The following is a 24,084-nucleotide window of genomic DNA, read 5'->3' as shown; positions in this document are numbered from 1 at the left end:
TTATACACCAGCACCTTCTATGTCATGATCTGTGGCGGTCCCAAAGCTTGAACTTCAACCGAATATAAAGTGATGGCATATCCTAGTAATATACCATTACTTTATAAAACGGGAATATCTCCTTAAAAGGGTTTTACGGCCAAGGGTTGAGAATGTTATAGAAATAATCCTTGAAGACCCCTCCGCTCCAGCGCTGACGTTCCAGTGGTTCCCGTGATGATGGTAGCCCACCAGTGGCCTCACGTGTCGTATATTAACACACCACCGCTAAGACAAGTGTTGGGCTGCAGCAGACATGTGAGTGGTGTATGGTATGTGATCGTTGCAGGGCAGATGGGCCGGGATCAGGGGGAATTAATGGGTAAGTAATGGCAATTTCTTTATTTGTGCAATTTTGCAGCAAAACTGGAACAAGACCAACCTGGAATGGGACCCTTCTCCCTCAAGGGGCTATGTGCTGTGTCTATGGTATGCAAGCGTTCCTCCTCCCAGTTTAAAAGGGTACTCCAAAAATAACAATTCATCCCTATTCTTAAGGAATAACTTACTGATTGCTAGGGGGCTGACTGATGGGGTCCCACACGATCTGGATATTTGGTCTCTGGAACCCACGAATCAGGCTGTCTTTTGAGTGGAGAATAGATTTGCTCTACTTATTGTCTATGGGAAAGTCAAGTACAGCGCCCCAATAGATTGTCTATTGGACTAGGCCATACTTGTGCACCTCCGTTCAGTTTAGGATGGGGCTGCACAGCCCAATTCTGTGAGTTCCAGAACCTCAATCTAGAGATCAAGGGTGTGCCCATTGGTTAAACCCCTAATTATCAGTAAGTCAGCTTCTATTCTATGGGCAACTAAATATTTTGGGAAAAAACAGAATAATAGAGACACGGGATTTGAACCAGTTGCACTAAAGAAAGTTTGAGCAGATGGCAGCTGTGGCAGGAAGATCTACTGTTAGCAGTGCCCTTGTGTGTCCCCTATTGTCCAGAGCAGTGATTGTGGCGAGTCCAACCCCAAATTCCCAAAATCGATACCGTCAGTTGATTCCAATATGCAGCCCGCCTTATACCACTGTCTATTACACTTCTCATTAATACGCACCCTCATTACCATACTGTCTGCAATCATTATTATGTCCAGAAGGAAAGCAGAATAATTCATTTACCCGCGGTCGGACGAGTTCAGGCGGCTCAGTAAATGGGAAAAAGCAAAACTCATTAAGGGCAATTACAACGATCAAGAGAGTAAAACGGCGACACGTGCAGAGAAGATGCCGTACGTGACGGGACGATAGCACATGACCGCTCCCTCCATTAATATCCATCTATCACTTGTGTCTTTACCGTACCTGCTCCGTTATATAGCGCTTGTATTTATAAACTATGGGGCGGCATTATAAGTACATAAACAGTCACATCAACAATATCCCTCTAAATTAATTCTCATGTCCCATGGTCAATTTTTATTCTGCAAGGGCCCAGCAGCGCTGTAATAGAGCCGCCACTTAGTATTTATAATACTTGATTCGTGTCATGTGGCACAAGGGATTTGGGCAGCAAGGCCTGGTTGTGGCAAAGCCCCCGGGAGTCACGGGGGATTTTTTGCTCCCCAATGTGTGCTTATAATGCATAATTTGCTTTTATTTCTGTATTGCCAGTCCCGTTTGCTATTTTTTACTCCACCTTTTGTGTTTCTGTCGGCGACGCTCTGTGTTTGCAAAGCTGGAAATATGAGTCCTGTCTACACTTCTAAGAAGTAATAGAGCAGAATGTCAGAGACATCAGACAATGCAGCCGATCATGGTTCATTAACCAAAACAGGTCAGGACAATGAGCACAGAGGAGACGCGGGCAGCAGTCGCCAATGCAAGCACTGGGGTTATCACTTTCATTTTTGGGGGCCCAGCAACAGCCAGATGTTGCCGTGCCAGTCATAGGACCAAGTTTAGGCAACAGCTTACCCCTTTGCTAGGTTGTTTTTCAGGAAAGACAATAGGTCTGTCTCTCCGGCATTCTGATTCTAGTTAATATTTTTACAACTGAAATGAATGCAGGGAAGCCACACATTGTGCCTCTTTTGCATTGTAGTTGAAAGAGCTTGGATTATAGAGATGTCCATGGAAATCCAGTGATTGTGCATTAGTGTTTAGTTGGAGGCCACTTTTAGGCGCTTTTTTTGTGCACAATGAGTTTTTAAAGGAGTTTTTTGAGCGGAAACTGGAAAGAAGTTATCTGAATCCTCCTCGGAAATGGAAAAAAAAACTCTAAAAAATTTGGGAGTTTCCGCTCAGGTCCTGCTCCGAAACCTCAGTTAAATGACTCAGTGTGCACAAAGCCTTAAAGGGGTTGTCCATGACTTTATCATTGATAGCCTATCCTTAGGATCGGTCATCAATGTCTGATCGGTGGTGGTGCGACACCCGGCCCCCCCGCCGATCAGCTGTTCTAGGTGTTGGCCGGAGCTGTACAGCTCTATTTATGGAATAGTGGCCGCGGCTGCACATCCACCTCCTTTTGATTTGACACTGGGAACAGCTGATCGCCGGGGGTGCTGCGTGTCGAACCCCCATTTGATCAGACATTGATGACATATCCCAAGGACAGGCCATCAGTATTAAAGTCCCAGACAACCCCTGTAAAGGTATCATCTCCTGTTAGGCTGCAGGAGCACACCGCTCCTCTGCCTCCTGCTTGCCGGGTAGCGGTGTGCTCCTGATGATTGACAGTTCTGTCCAGGTCATTTTCGCGCCGCTGATTCTACCTTTTCAGTCTCTGATCCTGCAAGCAGAGGCGGCTTTGTCTCTGTAGCACTGCAGGAGCACATTTGCACTGAAGTTGGCAGCATCCAGCGATCCACCCAGCTTCAGAGCAGCAATCACAAAGCTCTATAGAAAAGAGACCATAAGTAGGAATCCGGAAATTGCCGATAGATTGCAGAGTGGCCCCGTAACCCAAGCAATGAACAGTAAACTAGGAAATTAACAAGCCTCTGATCTTAAGAAGGGAGAGGATTTTTTAACTAGTAAATTGCATAATTTCTTGTTTTACCAGTTTTTCTTATTAAAGAACCTGAGAATGACCCTTTAACAAGGCGTCATATATAAATGAATGTCCTCTAAATTTGTTTTTTTATGGATTTTAGTAATGACATCAGGTCTGCTGCTTCTTTTAGATCGATCTACGTATATAACTGTATTCAGCGCCTGCGAGAAGCCGACACAGAAGTTACGCACAGAACTCTGCTAACTCAGCGCTTCAGTGTATGAGTCAGGAGAAATAGAGAAATCCTGCTGAGTGGAAATTATCCGGTTATTATCTCCTTATTACAGTTCACCTGGGAAGGAAATGAGGCAGAAAATTGTGCTGGTATCTGTGTTTTCTATAATGACATTTCTTCCTGAAATTCAGGGCCGTCTTCTTTTTCTATGTTTAATCTTCAGGAGCGCACTGCTCCCCTACCTCCCGACTTCCTGCTTTGCGGCGGAGGTGCGTTCCTGAAGACTGACAGTTCCGCCAGCAGTGTGGTTAAGCCGATGCTGCAAACAGAGGCGGCTTAGCCTTCGGAGCATTGGAGGAGCAATCCGGCCACCACTTATAAGAAGCTTGAAAAAACAGCCTTATTTTTTTTTTTCCATATTTAAGAAAATTGATGATAAAAAAATACAAGAAAAATCGCTGATGTCTGAACAAGCCCTTAGGGTGAGGATTCTTATCCAGTTATCATTTTCTACGCTTACCAGTTGCCAAGCAGGTGTATCGTGGTCGTTCCAAGGGTTTGTTCAGATAACCACCATTGATCAGAAGACTCATTGAGGGGCAGTATAAAGGGATACTCTGTGTCTGCACCGTTGATCAGAAGACTCGTTGAGGGGCAGTATGAAGGGATCCTCTGTGCCTGCACCGTTGATCGGAAGACTCGTTGAGGGGCAGTATGAAGAGATCCTCTGTGCCTGCACCGCTGATCAGAAGACTCGTTGAGGGGCAGTATGAAGGGATCCTCTGCGTTGTTGATCAGAAGACTTGTTGAGGGGCAGTATAAAGGGATACTCTGTGCCAGAAACGTTGATCAGAAGACTCATTGAGGGGCAGTATGAAGGGATCCTCTGTGCCTGCACCATTAATCAGAAGACTCATTGAGGGGCAGTATAAAGGGATCTTCTGCACCTGCACCGTTGATCAGAAGACTCGATGAGGGGCAGTATGAAGGGATCCTCTGTGCCTGCATCGTTGAACAGAAGACCTGTTGAGGGGCAGTATAAAGGGATCCTCTGCGCCTGCATCGTTGATCAGAAGACTCGATGAGGGGCGGTATGAAGGGATCCTCTGTGCCTGCACCGTTGAACAGAAGACCTGTTGAGGGGCAGTATAAAGGGATCCTCTGCGCCTGCATCGTTGATCAGAAGACTCGTTAAGGGGCAGTATAAAGGGATCCTCTGTGCCTGCACCGTTGATCAGAAGACGCATTGAGGGGCAGTATAAAGGGATCTTCTGCGCCTGCACCGTTGATCAGAAGACTCGATGAGGGGCAGTATGAAGGGATCCTCTGTGCCTGCACCGTTGAACAGAAGACCTGTTGAGGGGCAGTATAAAGGGATCCTCTGCGCCTGCATCGTTGATCAGAAGACTCGATGAGGGGCAGTATGAAGGGATCCTCTGTGCCTGCACCGTTGAACAGAAGACCTGTTGAGGGGCAGTATAAAGGGATTCTCTGCGCCTGCATCGTTGATCAGAAGACTCGTTAAGGGGCAGTATAAAGGGATCCTCTGCGCCTGCATCGTTGATCAGAAGACTCGTTGAGGGGCAGTATGAAGGGATCCTCTGCACCTGCGTCGTTGATCAGAAGACACGTTTAGGAGCAGTATAAAGAGATCCTCTGCGCCTGTGCCGTTGATCACAAGACTCATTGAGGGGCAGTATGAAGGGATCCTCTGCCCCTGCACCGTTGATCAGAAGACCCGTTGAGGGGCAGTATAAAGGGATCCTCTGCGCCTGCACCGTTGATCAGAAGACCTGTTGAGGGGCAGTGTAAAGGGATCCTCTGCACCTGCATCATTGATCAGAAGACCTGTTGAGGGGCAGTATAAAGAGATCCTCTGCGCCTGTGCCGTTGATCAGATGACTCGTTGAGGGGCAGTATAAAGAGATCCTCTGCGCCTGCTCCATTGATCAGAAGACTCGTTGAGGGGCAGTATAAAGGGATTCTCTGTGCCTGCATCCTTGATCAGAAGACCCATTGGGGGGCAGTATAAAGGGATCCTCTGAGCCTGCGCCGTTGATCAGAAGACCTGTTGAGGGGCAGTATAAAGGGATCCTCTGAGCCTGCGCCGTTGATCAGAAGACCTGTTGAGGGGCAGTGTAAAGGGATCCTCTGCGCCTGCACCGTTGATCAGAAGACCTATTGAGGGGCAGTATAAAGGGATCCTCTGCGCCGGCATCGTTGATCAGAAGACCCGTTGGGGGCAGTTTTAAGGGATCCTCTGCGCCGTTGATCAGAAGACCAGTTGGGGTGCAGTATAAAGGGATCCTCTGCGCAGTTGATCAGCAGACCTGTTGAGGGGCAGTATAAAGGGATCCTCTGAGCCTGCATCGTTGATCAGAAGACTCGATGAGGGGCAGTATGAAGGGATCCTCTGTGCCTGCACCGTTGAACAGAAGACCTGTTGAGGGGCAGTATAAAGGGATCCTCTGCGCCTGCATCGTTGATCAGAAGACTCGTTAAGGGGCAGTATAAAGGGATCCTCTGTGCCTGCACCGTTGATCAGAAGATTCATTGAGGGGCAGTATAAAGGGATCTTCTGCGCCTGCACCGTTGATCAGAAGACTCGATGAGGGGCAGTATGAAGGGATCCTCTGTGCCTGCACCGTTGAACAGAAGACCTGTTGAGGGGCAGTATAAAGGGATCCTCTGCGCCTTCATCGTTGATCAGAAGACTCGATGAGGGGCAGTATGAAGGGATCCTCTGTGCCTGCACCGTTGAACAGAAGACCTGTTGAGGGGCAGTATAAAGGGATTCTCTGCGCCTGCATCGTTGATCAGAAGACTCGTTAAGGGGCAGTATAAAGGGATCCTCTGCGCCTGCATCGTTGATCAGAAGACTCGTTGAGGGGCAGTATGAAGGGATCCTCTGCACCTGCGTCGTTGATCAGAAGACACGTTTAGGAGCAGTATAAAGAGATCCTCTGCGCCTGTGCCGTTGATCACAAGACTCATTGAGGGGCAGTATGAAGGGATCCTCTGCCCCTGCACCGTTGATCAGAAGACCCGTTGAGGGGCAGTATAAAGGGATCCTCTGCGCCTGCACCGTTGATCAGAAGACCTGTTGAGGGGCAGTGTAAAGGGATCCTCTGCACCTGCATCATTGATCAGAAGACCTGTTGAGGGGCAGTATAAAGAGATCCTCTGCGCCTGTGCCGTTGATCAGATGACTCGTTGAGGGGCAGTATAAAGAGATCCTCTGCGCCTGCTCCATTGATCAGAAGACTCGTTGAGGGGCAGTATAAAGGGATTCTCTGCGCCTGCATCCTTGATCAGAAGACCCATTGGGGGGCAGTATAAAGGGATCCTCTGAGCCTGCGCCGTTGATCAGAAGACCTGTTGAGGGGCAGTATAAAGGGATCCTCTGAGCCTGCGCCGTTGATCAGAAGACCTGTTGAGGGGCAGTGTAAAGAGATCCTCTGCGCCTGCACCGTTGATCAGAAGACCTATTGAGGGGCAGTATAAAGGGATCCTCTGCGCCGGCATCGTTGATCAGAAGACCCGTTGGGGGCAGTTTTAAGGGATCCTCTGCGCCGTTGATCAGAAGACCAGTTGGGGTGCAGTATAAAGGGATCCTCTGCGCAGTTGATCAGCAGACCTGTTGAGGGGCAGTATAAAGGGATCCTCTGAGCCTGCATCGTTGATCAGAAGACTCGATGAGGGGCAGTATGAAGGGATCCTCTGTGCCTGCACCGTTGAACAGAAGACCTGTTGAGGGGCAGTATAAAGGGATCCTCTGCGCCTGCATCGTTGATCAGAAGACTCGTTAAGGGGCAGTATAAAGGGATCCTCTGTGCCTGCACCGTTGATCAGAAGATTCATTGAGGGGCAGTATAAAGGGATCTTCTGCGCCTGCACCGTTGATCAGAAGACTCGATGAGGGGCAGTATGAAGGGATCCTCTGTGCCTGCACCGTTGAACAGAAGACCTGTTGAGGGGCAGTATAAAGGGATCCTCTGCGCCTTCATCGTTGATCAGAAGACTCGATGAGGGGCAGTATGAAGGGATCCTCTGTGCCTGCACCGTTGAACAGAAGACCTGTTGAGGGGCAGTATAAAGGGATTCTCTGCGCCTGCATCGTTGATCAGAAGACTCGTTAAGGGGCAGTATAAAGGGATCCTCTGCGCCTGCATCGTTGATCAGAAGACTCGTTGAGGGGCAGTATGAAGGGATCCTCTGCACCTGCGTCGTTGATCAGAAGACACGTTTAGGAGCAGTATAAAGAGATCCTCTGCGCCTGTGCCGTTGATCACAAGACTCATTGAGGGGCAGTATGAAGGGATCCTCTGCCCCTGCACCGTTGATCAGAAGACCCGTTGAGGCGCAGTATAAAGGGATCCTCTGCGCCTGCACCGTTGATCAGAAGACCTGTTGAGGGGCAGTGTAAAGGGATCCTCTGCACCTGCATCATTGATCAGAAGACCTCTTGAGGGGCAGTATAAAGAGATCCTCTGCGCCTGTGCCGTTGATCAGATGACTCGTTGAGGGGCAGTATAAAGAGATCCTCTGCGCCTGCTCCATTGATCAGAAGACTCGTTGAGGGGCAGTATAAAGGGATTCTCTGCGCCTGCATCCTTGATCAGAAGACCCATTGGGGGGCAGTATAAAGGGATCCTCTGAGCCTGCGCCGTTGATCAGAAGGCCTGTTGAGGGGCAGTATAAAGGGATCCTCTGAGCCTGCGCCGTTGATCAGAAGACCTGTTGAGGGGCAGTGTAAAGGGATCCTCTGCACCTGCACCGTTAATCAGAAGACCTGTTGAGGGGCAGTATAAAGGGATCCTCTGCACCTGCATCGTTGATCAGAAGACTCGTTGAGGTGCAGTATAAAGGGATTCTCTGTGCCTGCATCCTTGATAAGAAGACTCATTGGGGGGAAGTGTAAAGGGATCCTCTGAGCCTGCGCCGTTGATCAGAAGACCTGATGAAGGGCAGTGTAAAGGGATCCTCTGCGCCTGCACCGTTGATCAGAAGACCTATTGAGGGGCAGTATAAAGGGATCCTCTGCGCCTGCATCGTTGATCAGAAGACCCGTTGGGGGCAGTTTTAAGGGATCCTCTGCGCCGTTGATCAGAAGACCAGTTGGGGTGCAGTATAAAGGGATCCTCTGCGCAGTTGATCAGCAGACCCCTTGGGGGGCAGTTTTAAGGGATCCTCTGCACATGCGCTGGCTTGCTGATCCACGGAGAAGACGTGGAATTTCAGGAGCTGTACAGATGATGCTTGGGATGTCATACACATCAATTAGAGTCAGGGGGGCACAAGTGGGCACTAATCATGGTCGAGAGGGACCACTCATTACGGCAGCTTAGGTGTGTTAACGTGATGGCCCAGTTTTGCAAAGTGATAAAAGGGGTTGGATGTAAATAGGAATCCATGGCTGCTTAAAGAAACAGTGCCCCTCTTATCCAAGGGCTGTGTTTGGTATTGCATCACACTTGGATATCACTGATCTGTCATAGCAGAAACAGCCTGTTGCCATTTGTGGCGCTGTTTCTGATAAAAGCTCTGCTATAATATGTTAATGTTAGAGCCATATCCTAAGTGCTTTAGCGGAGAGTGCACACATTTCTACAACGCCTCTGATTTCTCCTGGAAGCTCCAGCCGTGCCCTAATGTATCCGTCTGACATGGGAAATGCTATTTCCTGGATGCATTTAGCGGGGGGCTCGCTGCGTGATGAGGGCTACGGCCTTTTACCTCGCACGGATGTCAGTTATGTAACAAGAGGAAGAAAAATATAAAGGACAAATCTTCTATATGCTGCTGTAATCGTTCACCAGGGGACGGGTATTTCAGTAATGTGTGGTGCTGCCGTCACAGGCGTTGTCCTTTTGGTGTCATTTTTGGGTCCCCAACCTTCACCATTAGGGTGGTCTCCCTGGGATATAGCCAGGTTATCTCTACCTCTGGCTCTCCAGCTAGTGGGAACTACAACCCCTATCATACCCCTTATTTGGGCTGGGTGATTTTTATGCCTACAATGGAGGGGATACATGTCAGGAGCGCCACAAAAATCCCAGAAATTGGGGGAAAAATGCATATAATCATGACCACGTAGCATGAAAAATCAAGATCACTGCTATTCTCCTATACGAAATCCAAAAAAAAGCAGCCTTCTTAGTGAAGAGGGTGCAGCACTATTGTGGAGCTTTGTCCTCTTCATCATTTTATCCAAACGCAACAGCGCCCCACTGCACCATCTGGTTGTGCAGGGAACTGCAGCAGAGCCTCATTTATGTAAAAGAGGTTGGTTACCAAAATGGTCTCATTCACTAAGAGCTAGTAAAGGATGAGAGATTCAAACACAAATTATATTAAAAAGCTGCAAAACGTTCCATTTTGCAATAATTAAAGTGTTTTTTTGCGGTCTTCATATATGGGTATCGTCGGATAGATCTTGTAAATGCGAGCAAATATGCAATTTACTGCTTTTTAAAATTTTCAGCCGTTCTCAAGATATTAACACTTTTCTTTTGGTGACAGCTTGTTGCCTTGGAGACCGACCACCGCCACTAACAGTAGAAGATGCACAGAGCTTACAAGCTCTTTGCTGTTGAGCTTGTGAGCACTTTTTTAAAGCTGGACATGATTCCCGAAGCCTGCAGTTATCTCCTACTCCTCCTTGCTTACAAAATAAACAGCAGCGGTGGTCGGTTTCCTAGGCAACTAAATGTAAACAAAAATAAAAGTGCTAATATCTCGAGAACGGCTGCAAATTTTAACAAGCAGTAAATTGCAAATGTGCTGGTACTTACAAGCTCTATCCGACAATACCAATATATGAAGATGGAAAAAAAAACACTTTAATCATTGCAAAATTAAAAATGTTAATATCTCAAGAACGCCTGCAAATTTTAACAAGCAGTAAATTACAAAAGTGCTATTTTTTTTACAAGGACTATCTGACAATAACCAGCTATGAAGTTGGGAAGAGCCCTTTAATAAGTGAAATGTCATAGGGATGGGGGAGGACTCGGATGTGCTTTATCCTCGGCACGAGGATGGAGTGCTCCTTTAAGACTTAAAAAAAACCCGAGCAGAATGCAGTTTGTCTAGTTTGCAATTACAATGTATTTGACTGACAACAATGGCAGAAATCTGCATTTCCTCGGACAGATATTCCCTGACGCACAAGCTGAGAATGACTGTCCTCAGCCACCGGCTCTGAGCTGTCAGGAAGACATTAGCAGAAATGATCGGCGTGGGGCTCATTCGCTGCACTGGCAGCATGGTGACGTCTGGCGGTCGCCCTCTGCATAGTATGACATGCATCTGTCTCCGGCGCTGCAGAGGGAGGTGGGGGATGTGAAGCTGAACGCTGCTGCGGCTGCATGGCGCAGGCTGCGGACTGTAAACAATGGGCAGGTGCAGAGCCGTCATCAGGGCACCGATGCCCCAAACAATAAAGTAAAAAGTCCACCCAGGTGCCGGGATCTGTAAACCGTGCCAGGGTCGGTGTAACCGTACACTGCCAGGAATAGATGTCCGCAGGGTCACCAGGCATCACATAATACGGCACCATCATTACTAGGACACGAGGGGTTAATGCAGTAACGTTATATGCAGGAATGAAAGGGGAAAGTTATCCGTCCGCCTCCCTGCAGCACATGCATTGACTTCAATAGGAATTGTGTAATGCTTCATTTGCCCTGTGGTGGCGCTGCAGGGTGAATTAAATACTTGTTGTTCTCAGGTTGCAAGCGATCACTTGGGGGGTCCCAGCCTTGGACAAGCCTATCATTGGGGGATCCATTCACATTACAATTGTCTCTTTCACGTCCAGATAGCTACAGATGTAGCAGAGCTGAACGTGTTGTATTGCTATATATGGAAGCTCAGATACTGCAGTCCTATGTAAAATCGCAGCTTTCAGTTTGCAATATCATCGTGAGCTCTGCTACATCAGTGCAGCGCCCGTGTCTGATCTTTCCGTTCTTCTCAGTAGTTTCTCAGAAATCAATACGACCTTGCTCTATCACTATTCTCAGCATTCTGCGCGGCATGGCGCCGTCCTGCTGAGCTGTTCTCTAGATTGTTAAAGGCCATGGTCCAGAATAAAACAAAAAAAAAAATGGCTGCTTTCATTCAGAAACAGCGCCCCACCTGTTGCCTGGTTGCGTGCGGTATTGCAGCTAATTCCATATAAGTGAATAAGGCTGAGCTGCAATACCGCACACAACCTGCAGACAGAGGTGGCACTATATTTAGAAGAAATCATGTTTTTCTACTCCTGTACATACTCAGACATCAGCGGACCCAGGGGAGAGCTTTTATTGGAGCCCTGCGCATCTACGGCGGCAAAAACATTATATCCAAGCACCACATTTGAAAGGATGTAACCAACAAATACTTTTTTGGCATTTCAGCTATGCGCCATGCAGCATTCATGGATGGGGGGGTACAGCTTATGGGACCCTTTAGATCGTGCGTCCTGGGATTGTTGGTCCAGGTGGAAAAGAGTATGATGCATGCTTTGTTAGACCAGGTGGACAACAGTAGTTGGCATGCTCTGCTGGGTCTAGTAGATTATTGTGGTGGGCGTGCTCTGCTGGGTCTAGTAGATTATTGTGGTGGGCATGCTCTGCTGAGTCTAGTAGATGATTGTGGTGGGCATGCTCTGCTGGGTCTAGTAGATTACTGTGGTGGGCATGCTCTGCTGGGTCTAGTAGATTATTGTGGTGGGCATGCTCTCTGCGTCTAATAGATTATTGTGGTGGGCATGCTCTGCTGGGTCTAGTAGATTATTGTGGTGGGCATGCTCTGCTGAGTCTAGTAGATGATTGTGGTGGGCATGCTCTGCTGGGTCTAGTAGATTATTGTGGTGGGCATGCTCTGCTGGGTCTAGTAGATTATTGTGGTGGGCATGCTCTGCTGAGTCTAGTAGATGATTGTGGTGGGCATGCTCTGCTGGGTCTAGTAGATTATTGTGGTGGGCATGCTCTGCTGGGTCTAGTAGATTATTGTGGTGGGCATGCTCTCTGGGTCTAATAGATTATTGTGGTGGGCATGCTCTGCTGGGTCTAGTAGATGATTGTGGTGGGCGTGCTCTGCTGGGTCTAGTAGATTATTGTGGTGGGCATGCTCTGCTGGGTCTAGTAGGTGATTGTTGTGGGCATGCTCTGCCTGGTCTAGTAGGTGATTGTTGTGGGCATGCTCTGCCTGGTCTAGTAGATTATTGTGGTGGGCATGCTCTGCTGGGTCTAGTAGATGATTGTGGTGGGCATGCTCTGCTGGGTCTAGTAGATTATTGTGGTGGGCATGCTCTGCTGGGTCTAGTAGATTATTGTGGTGGGCATGCTCTGCTGGGTCTAGTAGATTATTGTGGTGGGCATGCTCTGCTGGGTCTAGTAGATTATTGTGGTGGGCATGCTCTGCTGGGTCTAGTAGATTATTGTGGTGGGCATGCTCTGCTGGGTCTACTAGGTGATTGTTGTGGGCATGCTCTGCCTGGTCTAGTAGATTATTGTGGTGGGCATGCTCTGCTGGGTCTAGTAGATGATTGTGGTGGGCATGCTCTGCTGGGTCTAGTAGATTATTGTGGTGGGAATGCTCTGCTGGGTCTAGTTGATTATTGTGGCGGGCATGCTCTGCTGGGTCTAGTAGATGATTGTGGTGGGCATGCTCTGCCGGGTCTAGTAGATTATTGTGGCGGGCATGCTCTGCTGGGTCTAGTAGATGATTGTGGTGGGCATGCTCTGCCGGGTCTAGTAGATTATTGTGGCGGACATCCTCTGCCGGGTCTAGTAGATGATTGTGGTGGGCATGCTCTGCCTGGTCTAGTAGATTATTGAGGTGGGCATGCTCTGCTGGGTCTAGTAGATGATTGCGGTGGGCATGCTCTGCTGGGTCTAGTAGATTATTGTGGTGGGCATGCTCTACACAGTGTGTGTATATATATATATATATATATATATATATATATATATATATATATATATATAGATATATATATATATATATATATATATATATATAGATATATATATATATATATAGATATATATATAGATATATATATATATAATATAGTGTACATAGACAGCCATGACCCCCCGCAGTGTATATATATATATATATATATATATATATATATATATATATATAGTGTATATAGACAGATGCTCCTTCTGCAGTATATATATATATATATATATATATATATATATACACACATTGTATGTGGTCACCCCGGCTCTGCGATCATTAGAGTGCCAGCTCTCGGCACAGCAGCACTCACCCGGGCCGCCCTGGTTCTCCGGCAGCGCTGTGACCGTCCCATCCCGGTGCAGCAGCAGAGACGCCGGGTCTCGGATCCTGGTCCTGGGGCCCGGGGGCCCCTCCGCCAGCCCCCGAGCACACTGGTAGCACACGGCCCACGCCTGCTCCTCATTGATCGGCTGCTCGTAGGATTTCAGCACCTCCTCCAGGGACAGCTCCCCGCGGCCCCCCGCCGGCCCCCCGCCGCTGCCAGTGCTAGCCTGGGCCATACGGGCAGCTCCATCACCGGGCGCACACCGGGCGGCTCCCCATCACACGGCTCTCCGGTGCAGGGATGTGCAGGCGCCGCCTCCTCCGAGCCCTCCTACCGGGCACTGTCATCGGCGGGCGGAGGGAGGAGCGCAGAGCAGCGCAGGATATACATGTGTATATATATATATGGGGGAGACCCTATAGCTCCTAGCAGCTATGCATACGGAATCCGGACGGGCGCTCATCTACTTCCGTTCTCATCTGTTAACGGATCCGTTTTTTGGCACCATTGAAATCCCCAAGTGTACAGTGAACAGAACAGACTGGGGGTTCAGCTGCCCAAACCTGGGGCAAGAGGGGGCGTCCATATGCTCTAATGCAGGGGTGCACAAACTTTTTTTGTACACCAGTGCTCTAATTGGACATACAAAGTAATTTAAAAGCCCAAATAACCAAATATCACTTATTAATGTGAAGGGACCTCAGCTAGTACGTTGTGCCAATGGGATTGCACTGAGCTGCAATTCCAGGCGCGGCCTACGGACAGGAGTGGCGCTGTTTTTTTTTTTTTTTTTAAATAGTGCAGGTTTCCTTCTTATGTGATACAAAGTCATCACTGAGGGAACGTAGGGATCTGGGAGAGGAAACTGTCAGTGAGAACAGCGCCCCACCCAGGGCAAAGATCACAGCGTGCAAGATAAAGGGAGTGATCTGGCCGCCTGCCCGACACCTCGCCTCCTGTGTACACAGCGTATACCGGTGACTATGATGCAGCTGGTTGCCCCATATACAGTACACAGAAGTCATGCCCATAGATACAGCACCAAATCTACTCCCCACGGGCAAATAATGGGTCACAGGGCGTGCCAGCCGGGCGCAACCAGTGATTACACATTGCCACACGCCCTACAATACCAAATGAAAACTTTTTTTCCAAGAAAAGCGCCACACCTGAGCACAGGTTGTGAGTGGTATTGCAGCTCAGTTTTCGGACAAGTGTGCCGCTGTTTTTTCTTTAACAAAACCATATTTTTCCAGTCCTACACAACCCCTTTAGGTTAAGGACTTCAAGGCTGCAATACCACACACAACAGGTGTGGCGCTGTTTTTGGAAGAAAACTACTGATGATAGTGAATGTAGTCGACCAAATCCACTATCCTGGTTGCAGATGTATTTCGACATTGTGATCTTATGTCGCTGTGTAGACTTAAAGGGGTTAAACCAGGATTAGAAAAACATGACCTCTGTCAACCAAAACAGCACCTCCCCTGCCCGAAGGTAGTGCATGGTATTGCAGCCTATAGAAGTTAGGATTGGGAAAACATGCTTTTTCTGAGGATTTCTTGCGGCGGTGCACGGCAGCTCCAGTCTCTGACCAGGGTATATTCCTAACGGCGGTGCACGGCTGCTCCAGTCTCTGACCAGGGTATATTCCTATCGGCGGTGCACGGCAGCTCCAGTCTCTGACCGGGGTATATTCCATGCAGCGGTGCACGGCAGCTCCAGTCTCTGACCGGGGTATATTCCATGCAGCGGTGCACAGCAGCTCCAGTCTCTGACCGGGGTATATTCCATGCAGCGGTGCACGGCAGCTCCAGTCTCGGACCGTGGTATATTCCATGCAGCGGTGCACGGCAGCTCAAGTCTCTGACCGGGGTACATTCATTGCTATGGTGCATGGCAGCTCCAGTCTCTGACCGGGGTACAGTCATTGCTATGGTGCACGGCAGCTCCAGTCTCTGATCGGGGTATATTCCGTGCAGCGGTGCACGGCAGCTCCAGTCTCTGACCGGGGTATATTCCGTGCAGCGGTGCACGGCAACTCCAGTCTCTGACCGGGGTATATTCCATGCAGCGGTGCACGGCAGCTCCAGTCTCTGACCGGGGTACATTCATTGCTATGGTGCACGGCAGCTCCAGTCTCTGACAGGGTACATTCATTGCTATGGTGCATGGCAGCTCCAGTCTCTGACCGGGGTATATTCCATGCAGCGGTGCATGGCAGCTCCAGTCTCTGACCGGGGTATATTCCATGCAGCTTTGCACGGCAGCTCCAGTCTCTGACCGGGGTATATTCCATGCAGCGGTGCACGGCAGCTCCAGTCTCTGACCGGGGTATATTCCATGCAGCGGTGTACGGCAGCTCCAGTCTCTGACTGGGGTATATTCCATGCTGCGGTGCACGGCAGCTCCAGTCTCTGACTGGGGTACATTCCATGCAGCGGTGCACAGCAGCTCCAGTCTCTCACCGGGGTATATTCCATGCAGCGGTGCACAGCAGCTCCAGTCTCTGACCGGGGTATATTCCATGCAGCGGTGCACGGCAGCTCCAGTCTCTGACCGGGGTATAGTACATGCAGCGGTGCACGGCAGCTCCAGTCTCTGACCAGGGTATATTCCATGCAGCGGTGCACGGCAGCTCCAGGCTCTGACCGGGGTATATTCCATGCAGCGGTGCACGGCTGCTCCAGTCTCTGACCGGAGTATATTCCATGCAGCGGTGCACGGCAGCTCCAGTCTCTGACCGGGGTATATTCCATGCAGCGGTGCACGGAAGCTCCAGTCTCTGACCGTGGTATATTCCATGCAGCGGTGCACGGCAGCTCCAGTCTCTGACCGGGGTTTATTCCATGCAGCGGTGCACGGCAGCTCCAGTCTCTGACCAGGGTATATTCAATGCAGCAGTGCACGGCAGCTCCAGTCTCTGACCAGGGTACATTCATTGCTATGGTGCGTGGCAGCTCCAGTCTCTGACCGGAGTACATTCATTGCTATGGTGCACGGCAGCTCCAGTCTCTGACCGGGGTATATTCCATGCAGCGGTGCACGGCAGCTCCAGTCTCTGACCGGGGTATATTCCATGCAGCGGTGCACGGCAGCTCCAGTCTCTGACCGGGGTACATTCATTGCTATGGTGCACGGCAGCTCCAGTCTCTGACCGGGGTATATTCCATGCAGCGGTGCACGGCAGCTCCAGTCTCTGACCGGGGTATATTCCATGCAGCAGTGCACAGCAGCTCCAGTCTCTGACCGGGGTATATTCCATGCAGCGGTGCACGGCAGCTCCAGTCTCTGACCGGGCTACATTCATTGCTATGGTGCACGGCAGCTCCAGTCTCTGACCGGGGTATATTCCATGCAGCGGTGCACGGCAGCTCCTGTCCCTGACCGGGGTATATTCCATGCAGCAGTGCACAGCAGCTCCAGTCTCTGACCGGGGTACATTCCTTGCGGTCGTGCACGGCAGCTCCAGTCTCTGACCGGGGTACATTCATTGCTATGGTGCACGGCAGCTCCAGTCTCTGACTGGGGTATATTCCATGCAGCGGTGCACGGCAGCTCCAGTCTCTGACCGGGGTATATTCCATGCAGCGGTGCACGGCAGCTCCAGTCTCTGACCGGGGTACATTCATTGCTATGGTGCACGGCAGCTCCAGTCTCTGACCGGGGTATATTCCATGCAGCGGTGCACGGCAGCTCCAGTCTCTGACCGGGGTATATTCCATGCAGCGGTGCACGGCAGCTCCAGTCTCGGACCGTGGTATATTCCATGCAGCGGTGCACGGCAGCTCAAGTCTCTGACCGGGGTACATTCATTGCTATGGTGCATGGCAGCTCCAGTCTCTGACCGGGGTACAGTCATTGCTATGGTGCACGGCAGCTCCAGTCTCTGATCGGGGTATATTCCGTGCAGCGGTGCACGGCAGCTCCAGTCTCTGACCGGGGTATATTCCGTGCAGCGGTGCACGGCAACTCCAGTCTCTGACCGGGGTATATTCCATGCAGCGGTGCACGGCAGCTCCAGTCTCTGACCGGGGTACATTCATTGCTATGGTGCACGGCAGCTCCAGTCTCTGACAGGGTACATTCATTGCTATGGTGCATGGCAGCTCCAGTCTCTGACCGGGGTATATTCCATGCAGCGGTGCATGGCAGCTCCAGTCTCTGACCGGGGTATATTCCATGCAGCTTTGCACGGCAGCTCCAGTCTCTGACCGGGGTATATTCCATGCAGCGGTGCACGGCAGCTCCAGTCTCTGACCGGGGTATATTCCATGCAGCGGTGTACGGCAGCTCCAGTCTCTGACTGGGGTATATTCCATGCTGCGGTGCACGGCAGCTCCAGTCTCTGACTGGGGTACATTCCATGCAGCGGTGCACAGCAGCTCCAGTCTCTCACCGGGGTATATTCCATGCAGCGGTGCACAGCAGCTCCAGTCTCTGACCGGGGTATATTCCATGCAGCGGTGCACGGCAGCTCCAGTCTCTGACCGGGGTATAGTACATGCAGCGGTGCACGGCAGCTCCAGTCTCTGACCAGGGTATATTCCATGCAGCGGTGCACGGCTGCTCCAGTCTCTGACCGGAGTATATTCCATGCAGCGGTGCACGGCAGCTCCAGTCTCTGACCGGGGTATATTCCATGCAGCGGTGCACGGAAGCTCCAGTCTCTGACCGTGGTATATTCCATGCAGCGGTGCACGGCAGCTCCAGTCTCTGACCGGGGTTTATTCCATGCAGCGGTGCACGGCAGCTCCAGTCTCTGACCAGGGTATATTCAATGCAGCAGTGCACGGCAGCTCCAGTCTCTGACCAGGGTACATTCATTGCTATGGTGCGTGGCAGCTCCAGTCTCTGACCGGAGTACATTCATTGCTATGGTGCACGGCAGCTCCAGTCTCTGACCGGGGTATATTCCATGCAGCGGTGCACGGCAGCTCCAGTCTCTGACCGGGGTATATTCCATGCAGCGGTGCACGGCAGCTCCAGTCTCTGACCGGGGTACATTCATTGCTATGGTGCACGGCAGCTCCAGTCTCTGACCGGGGTATATTCCATGCAGCGGTGCACGGCAGCTCCAGTCTCTGACCGGGGTATATTCCATGCAGCAGTGCACAGCAGCTCCAGTCTCTGACCGGGGTATATTCCATGCAGCGGTGCACGGCAGCTCCAGTCTCTGACCGGGCTACATTCATTGCTATGGTGCACGGCAGCTCCAGTCTCTGACCGGGGTATATTCCATGCAGCGGTGCACGGCAGCTCCTGTCCCTGACCGGGGTATATTCCATGCAGCAGTGCACAGCAGCTCCAGTCTCTGACCGGGGTACATTCCTTGCGGTCGTGCACGGCAGCTCCAGTCTCTGACCGGGGTACATTCATTGCTATGGTGCACGGCAGCTCCAGTCTCTGACTGGGGTATATTCCATGCAGCGGTGCACGGCAGCTCCAGTCTCTGACCGGGGTATATTCCATGCAGCGGTGCACGGCAGCTCCAGTCTCTGACCGGGGTACATTCATTGCTATGGTGCACGGCAGCTCCAGTCTCTGACCGGGGTATATTCCATGCAGCGGTGCACGGCAGCTCCAGTCTCTGACCGGGCTACATTCATTGCTATGGTGCACGGCAGCTCCAGTCTCTGACCGGGGTATATTCCATGCTGCGGTGCACGGCAGCTCCAGTCCCTGACCGGGGTACATTCCTTGCGGTCGTGCACGGCAGCTCCACTCCCTGACCGGGGTACATTCCTTGCGGTGGTGCACGGCAGCTCCACTCCCTGACCGGGGTACATTCCTTGCGGTGGTGCACGGCAGCTCCAGTTTCTAACCAGAGTATATTATTGCAGCGGTGCACAACAGCTGAAAGGTGCTCCAAATTAATAGGTGCGAGTCTCTTAATAAATTTGCTGCACCTTTCATCAAGTCTGGGCTACAAAACGCCTGCACTGATGAATGGGGCCTAAGTCTTGGTACACACGTGGCGTTTATGCAGCGGATTCTTTGTCTGGGTTTTCCGCTGTCCGCATTGATAGTTGCGCAGTTTTCCAGCGATGCTTATAATGTATAAACTTACCTATGCAGAATTTTATCCCACATTCTGTTTTAATTTTCCACCAAATTCAGGCACTAGTGAGATTAGGATGAACAAAGCAAAGCGCATTGTGAAGCACAGACGCATATTCTGCTGTGGTCAAGACCTGCTTTCCTGCACGTCTCATTGTAGTGTATGCATTCCAGTAGTTATTGGTGACGCCGCAGCCTTCAGCGCCATTATTCTCTGGCTGTGATCGCACGCTCGCTGCACCAGGAAGTTTGTGAATGCTTTAAAAGCTTTTATGGTAGTCGGTGTACACAGATGTAACCTGGCAGACAAGAAGTAACCGGTGGCGGAGACTTCTGGCTGTCAGTAATTCTGTCCTGCCATGGGGTGCACGGAGGAGAAGCCGCCATGCCACAAGTCATCTCTCCAATAAATCCACCTCTACAGAGTGCGAGGGGCGCAGAGCAATTTATATTGTCCATTGCTTGATTTTTAATGTACTCATACTTCTTAAAAAAGGCGTTCTGCAGCAGCTTAGGTCTGCATTATGATAGCATGCTCTAATTTGATGTTGTTTTATGCCACAACAAAAAAAAATAATACAATCGGCAGTGTCATCATGTGCACCAAATCGTGCAGAAATTGCATTGCAAAGTGTGAAATCTGCAGTGAAAATCCACAGGGTAAATTGACGTCCTGCGGATCTGAATTTGACACTAAGAAATAGATCTCATCCACTATGCTCCGTGTTCTTATGGAAAGCAATACTCACAGTGATTGCTCTCCTATTGTGGAAAATCACTTTACCTTTAAAAATGCATTATTAAATTCCTACATTTTTTGCAGATTTTTGATGCTCTGAGCTGAAAATCTGCAACAAGTAACAGTTTTGAAATGTGCAGAATATGAACTTTTTTTTACGTATTTGTTGCAGATTATTGCTGGCATTGCAGCGTATGAATTCGACTGCAACAATGTTTCTATGTAATACGAAAAATATTTAGATTTGAGAATCCTCAGTGGTTGATATCTTTTAGGGTATGTGCCCACGGTCAGGAGCCGCCTGTGACCCCGACACTACAGAATAGTCGCGCGGCTTCTGCCCTCATTTCATGCAAATGATTTTATTTTTTTTAACATGTGGACTTTCCTCATAGATGTTAACTTTGTCTGCAGTTCAAAGTTAGATCTGCTGGAGTTTTATCTCTTGTCGGGGAGAGCTAAGAGCCCCCATAGATAATAGACTGTTAGCCGAGCCCACCGTTATCAGCCAATAGTCTACTGTAAATGGGGACCTTTAGCCGTATGATGTCGAAAAGGGAGCACCAAATAGATTTTTATGCTTTTCTATGCACCCCCACTATAAAGTTTACATTTCTAATTTTTATTTTCCATCCAAGTCTCAGCAAAAAAGAAGAAGAAGCTTCTGCTGTATATATCGGCCCGTGTTCCCAGGCTGGCACAATAGACCCCTGTGTACTCCATCCCACAAGTGGGATTTCTGAATGAGACTGAAGCGCGTTGACTGTGAGAGCTGAATCTAATTTCATGTAAGAGGAGCCTTTATTTCGGGTCCCATAGGACGAAAGACAAAAGGAAATCAGGAAAGTGAGCAAACCGGCTCTCCAATGGCGGCACTATTATTGTCAGGCTGTCCCGGGGGAAAAACAGGGGCCCTCCATCTTCTGTTACAGGGATCTTGTCAAATATCATCTAAAATACAACCTTTAAGAGCGACGCCATCAATTATTTGCACAGCATGGTTTACTTCACTTTCTATGCAAAGTTACAAGGGAAGGACAAATCACCTCTGTTCATCCTGAGCTTTCTGGTTCATGGCAAACAATAGCAGTAAACTCAGATGCACAAGCAGCAAAGTATTTTCAGCGGTGGACTTCGTGGCAGAGAAGGTGGCAATTTGCGGATTCGCCCTTTTTTGCATTTTTTTGACCTGTGCATCTTTCAAATATAGAAGTGTTTGATCAGATTTGAACGTGACGGGTGTAGAGTGGTGTAATAAATGTGCAAGGTATGGCGTTACACCATCAGTGCAAAGGTTTATTCTGTGCCATAAAAAAAGCAAAAAGGAATGTGAAAGATCCCAACTGGTAAATGTGAAAGGGATGGGGCTGGGTTCATACACATTCAGAGTAAACTGTGCATTTTCCTTGGGTCTCTTTATTTTTTTAACATTTATTTTGACAGGAAAGGGTCAAAGACCACTCGAAAACCCACTAATGTAGTGCACAAATGCTTTTAAGATTAAAGTAGAACTCCAGATCACTTAGCGGATACAGCGGTTACCTTTTACACTTTTTATAGCTATAGCACTAACCTTTTAGTGGACTTATGTTCGAAAAGCAGAGCTGCAGTGTAAAGTATGGGGGAAAACAAAGCACCAGCTCGTATGTTACATTAGGAAGATTTGAGATGACCTCAGATTCCAATGCAGCCAGGCTAGAGCTGCAACATCCTATACATCCTCAACCTCAAACCAGCACTTTTATGGAATCCCCAGAACCAACCTTTGGTTTTTATGGTATCAGCCACATATATAGTATTGGCCCATGTGCAGTCTATTAGTATGGATGTTTATAGGGTCTCAACTAGAAATATCAGGAGCCCATACAGGTAACTAGTCGGGGGTCTCTTTGAGCATTGTATCCCCATCATTTTTCAGTCTTTTCTCTGAACCTAAACTCCTAAAGGGTTATTCATATCTTATAAAGCGATGCTATTTCACTTAATGATCCATGGGGGTCTGATTTCTGGGACCCTCACAGATCCTGAGAATAAGGAGGGTGATTCATTACTGTGGTCCCTTTAGTCTTTTCCTGCGAGGTCAATGTAGAGGGCTGCATTTCCCTGCACAGCAGTGAATAGAAGCTAAAACTGTACTAAATCAGCACTTCATTCCCTGGATTGGTGGAGGTCCCAGGGGTCAGTTTCTGCCAAACCTTCCAGTCACTAGCAATGGTAATCCTCTGCTACATTTAGGAAGCGGCTTCTCAGTGGATGCACCTCGGATGCATGCTAAATCAAATCCTTAGATCAGCGGCAGACATATCATTGGTGCAACCTGTGCGGCCACACAGGCACCCAAGAGGTATACGTCAAAAGCAGGTGCAATTTTGCATTTTTAGGACCTCTTGGGCTGCAAAGGGCCCATATATTGTTCTTGCACAGGGGCCCTTTTCTGTCTGTGCCTGCCAGTGCCGCAGATATATCCCATATAGGACCACGGGAACAGGTGCATGAGCTGAAGCAGGTTTTTTCATCAATCCCTTTTAGAGGCTGCTCCCCTTTGTCAGCTTTTAATTGTTGGATTAAAGGCGGCTCCGGAACACGAAAATCTTTTTTTTTTTTGGTGACTACAAAGCAGACCGTGCTCTACCAGCTGGCTCATCCAGATTGCCTCCAAAGTGGGACACAATGGAGTATTTCGCATGCTTTTCTGAAAATCAGAGATGAGGGTGAATGCTTCCGGTCGTGACCTGCTTCTGCCAGTAAACGAGACGGGCTAATCTAGATCTTTTATTTCCATAGGATTTATATGAATAAAGTTTACTCATTTATATGAAAGTTTTTCTTTCCACTTTCTAAAAAGTTAGAATTTTCAGAAAGTGATGCCAAATCGCTACCATCACTTTATGATCAATAAGGGTCCGACTCTGTGAATAGAGGTGTAGTGCGGTTCTCCGTGCAGCCGGATGGTCCAGAAAACAAATAGTAAGAGGCCGCCACGCTACGTCATTCATTTTCAAGATCGTTGAAGGTCCCAGAGGTCGAATGACCTACCCTTGCAACTTTCAGATGGGAATACCCTTTTAAAGTTATCACCTATCTAAAAGATTGGATCCAGGGCTGCAAATGCCCCCAACATAAACAGTTATCTGCTGTCCAAAATAATAGGTAATATCTTATGGACTGGTGGGGGTCCAACTACTGGGACCCTCAATGTCCTGAGAACATGCCTCATTGGAATGGAGCAGTGGCATTTTATATATTTATCTATAGGACAGCTTATATTACATAGCTATATAAGTTCAAAAAAAAAGACCTAGGTCCATCAAGTTCAACCTTTCTTGACCAATAATCCATTATCCATTGCTAGATTATGTATAACCCACCACCTTTTACTATAAGAAAAGCAAAAAATGCTGATATAGTATCTGCCATTACTACCTCTTGCGGTTGACTGCTCTAACTGTAAAGAATCCTTTCCTAATTATCTGCCGATATGGCCGGAATGAATATCCCCTGATCATTTGTAAGGTCTGTGGAAGGAATAAGTCACGTGCCAGTCCACACTAGGAACAAGCCCAACTTTTCAAGCCTTTTATAATAGAAGACCGTCCATCCCGTGTAATAATCTCGCTGCCACCTTTAAACCGTTTCTAACGTTCCTATATCCTTTTTAGAATGTGGAGCCCAAAACTGGATCCTGTATTCTAGATGTGGCCCTATGAGTGATGTATAGAGAGGTAATAATGCAATAGGATCACATTATTATCTTTGTTTTTATAAATCCTAAAAT

The 24,084-nt window shown here is 49.0% G+C and overlaps 1 protein-coding gene across 1 annotated transcript in view; it reads right to left on the bottom strand.

The window, feature by feature from the left end:
- SPIRE2 (spire type actin nucleation factor 2) overlaps nt 1-13,874 on the bottom strand; it is a 28,152-nt gene extending 14,278 nt beyond the window's left edge. The window contains exon 1 of the mRNA XM_073659211.1: nt 13,496-13,874. Within this exon, the coding sequence (XP_073515312.1) occupies nt 13,496-13,745 (250 nt within the window). The 5' untranslated portion in view covers nt 13,746-13,874. The remainder of the gene's footprint in view (nt 1-13,495) is intronic.
- Nucleotides 13,875-24,084: the final 10,210 nt, after the last annotated feature.

The sequence above is a fragment of the Phyllobates terribilis genome, unplaced genomic scaffold (genome assembly GCF_046119375.1).
Source record: "Phyllobates terribilis strain yellow unplaced genomic scaffold, ASM4611937v1 Scaffold_13__5_contigs__length_258822181, whole genome shotgun sequence".
Classification (NCBI taxonomy): domain Eukaryota; kingdom Metazoa; phylum Chordata; class Amphibia; order Anura; family Dendrobatidae; genus Phyllobates; species Phyllobates terribilis.
The sequence above is the reverse complement of the archived record's forward strand: the minus strand, read 5'-3'. Positions and strand labels throughout refer to the sequence as shown.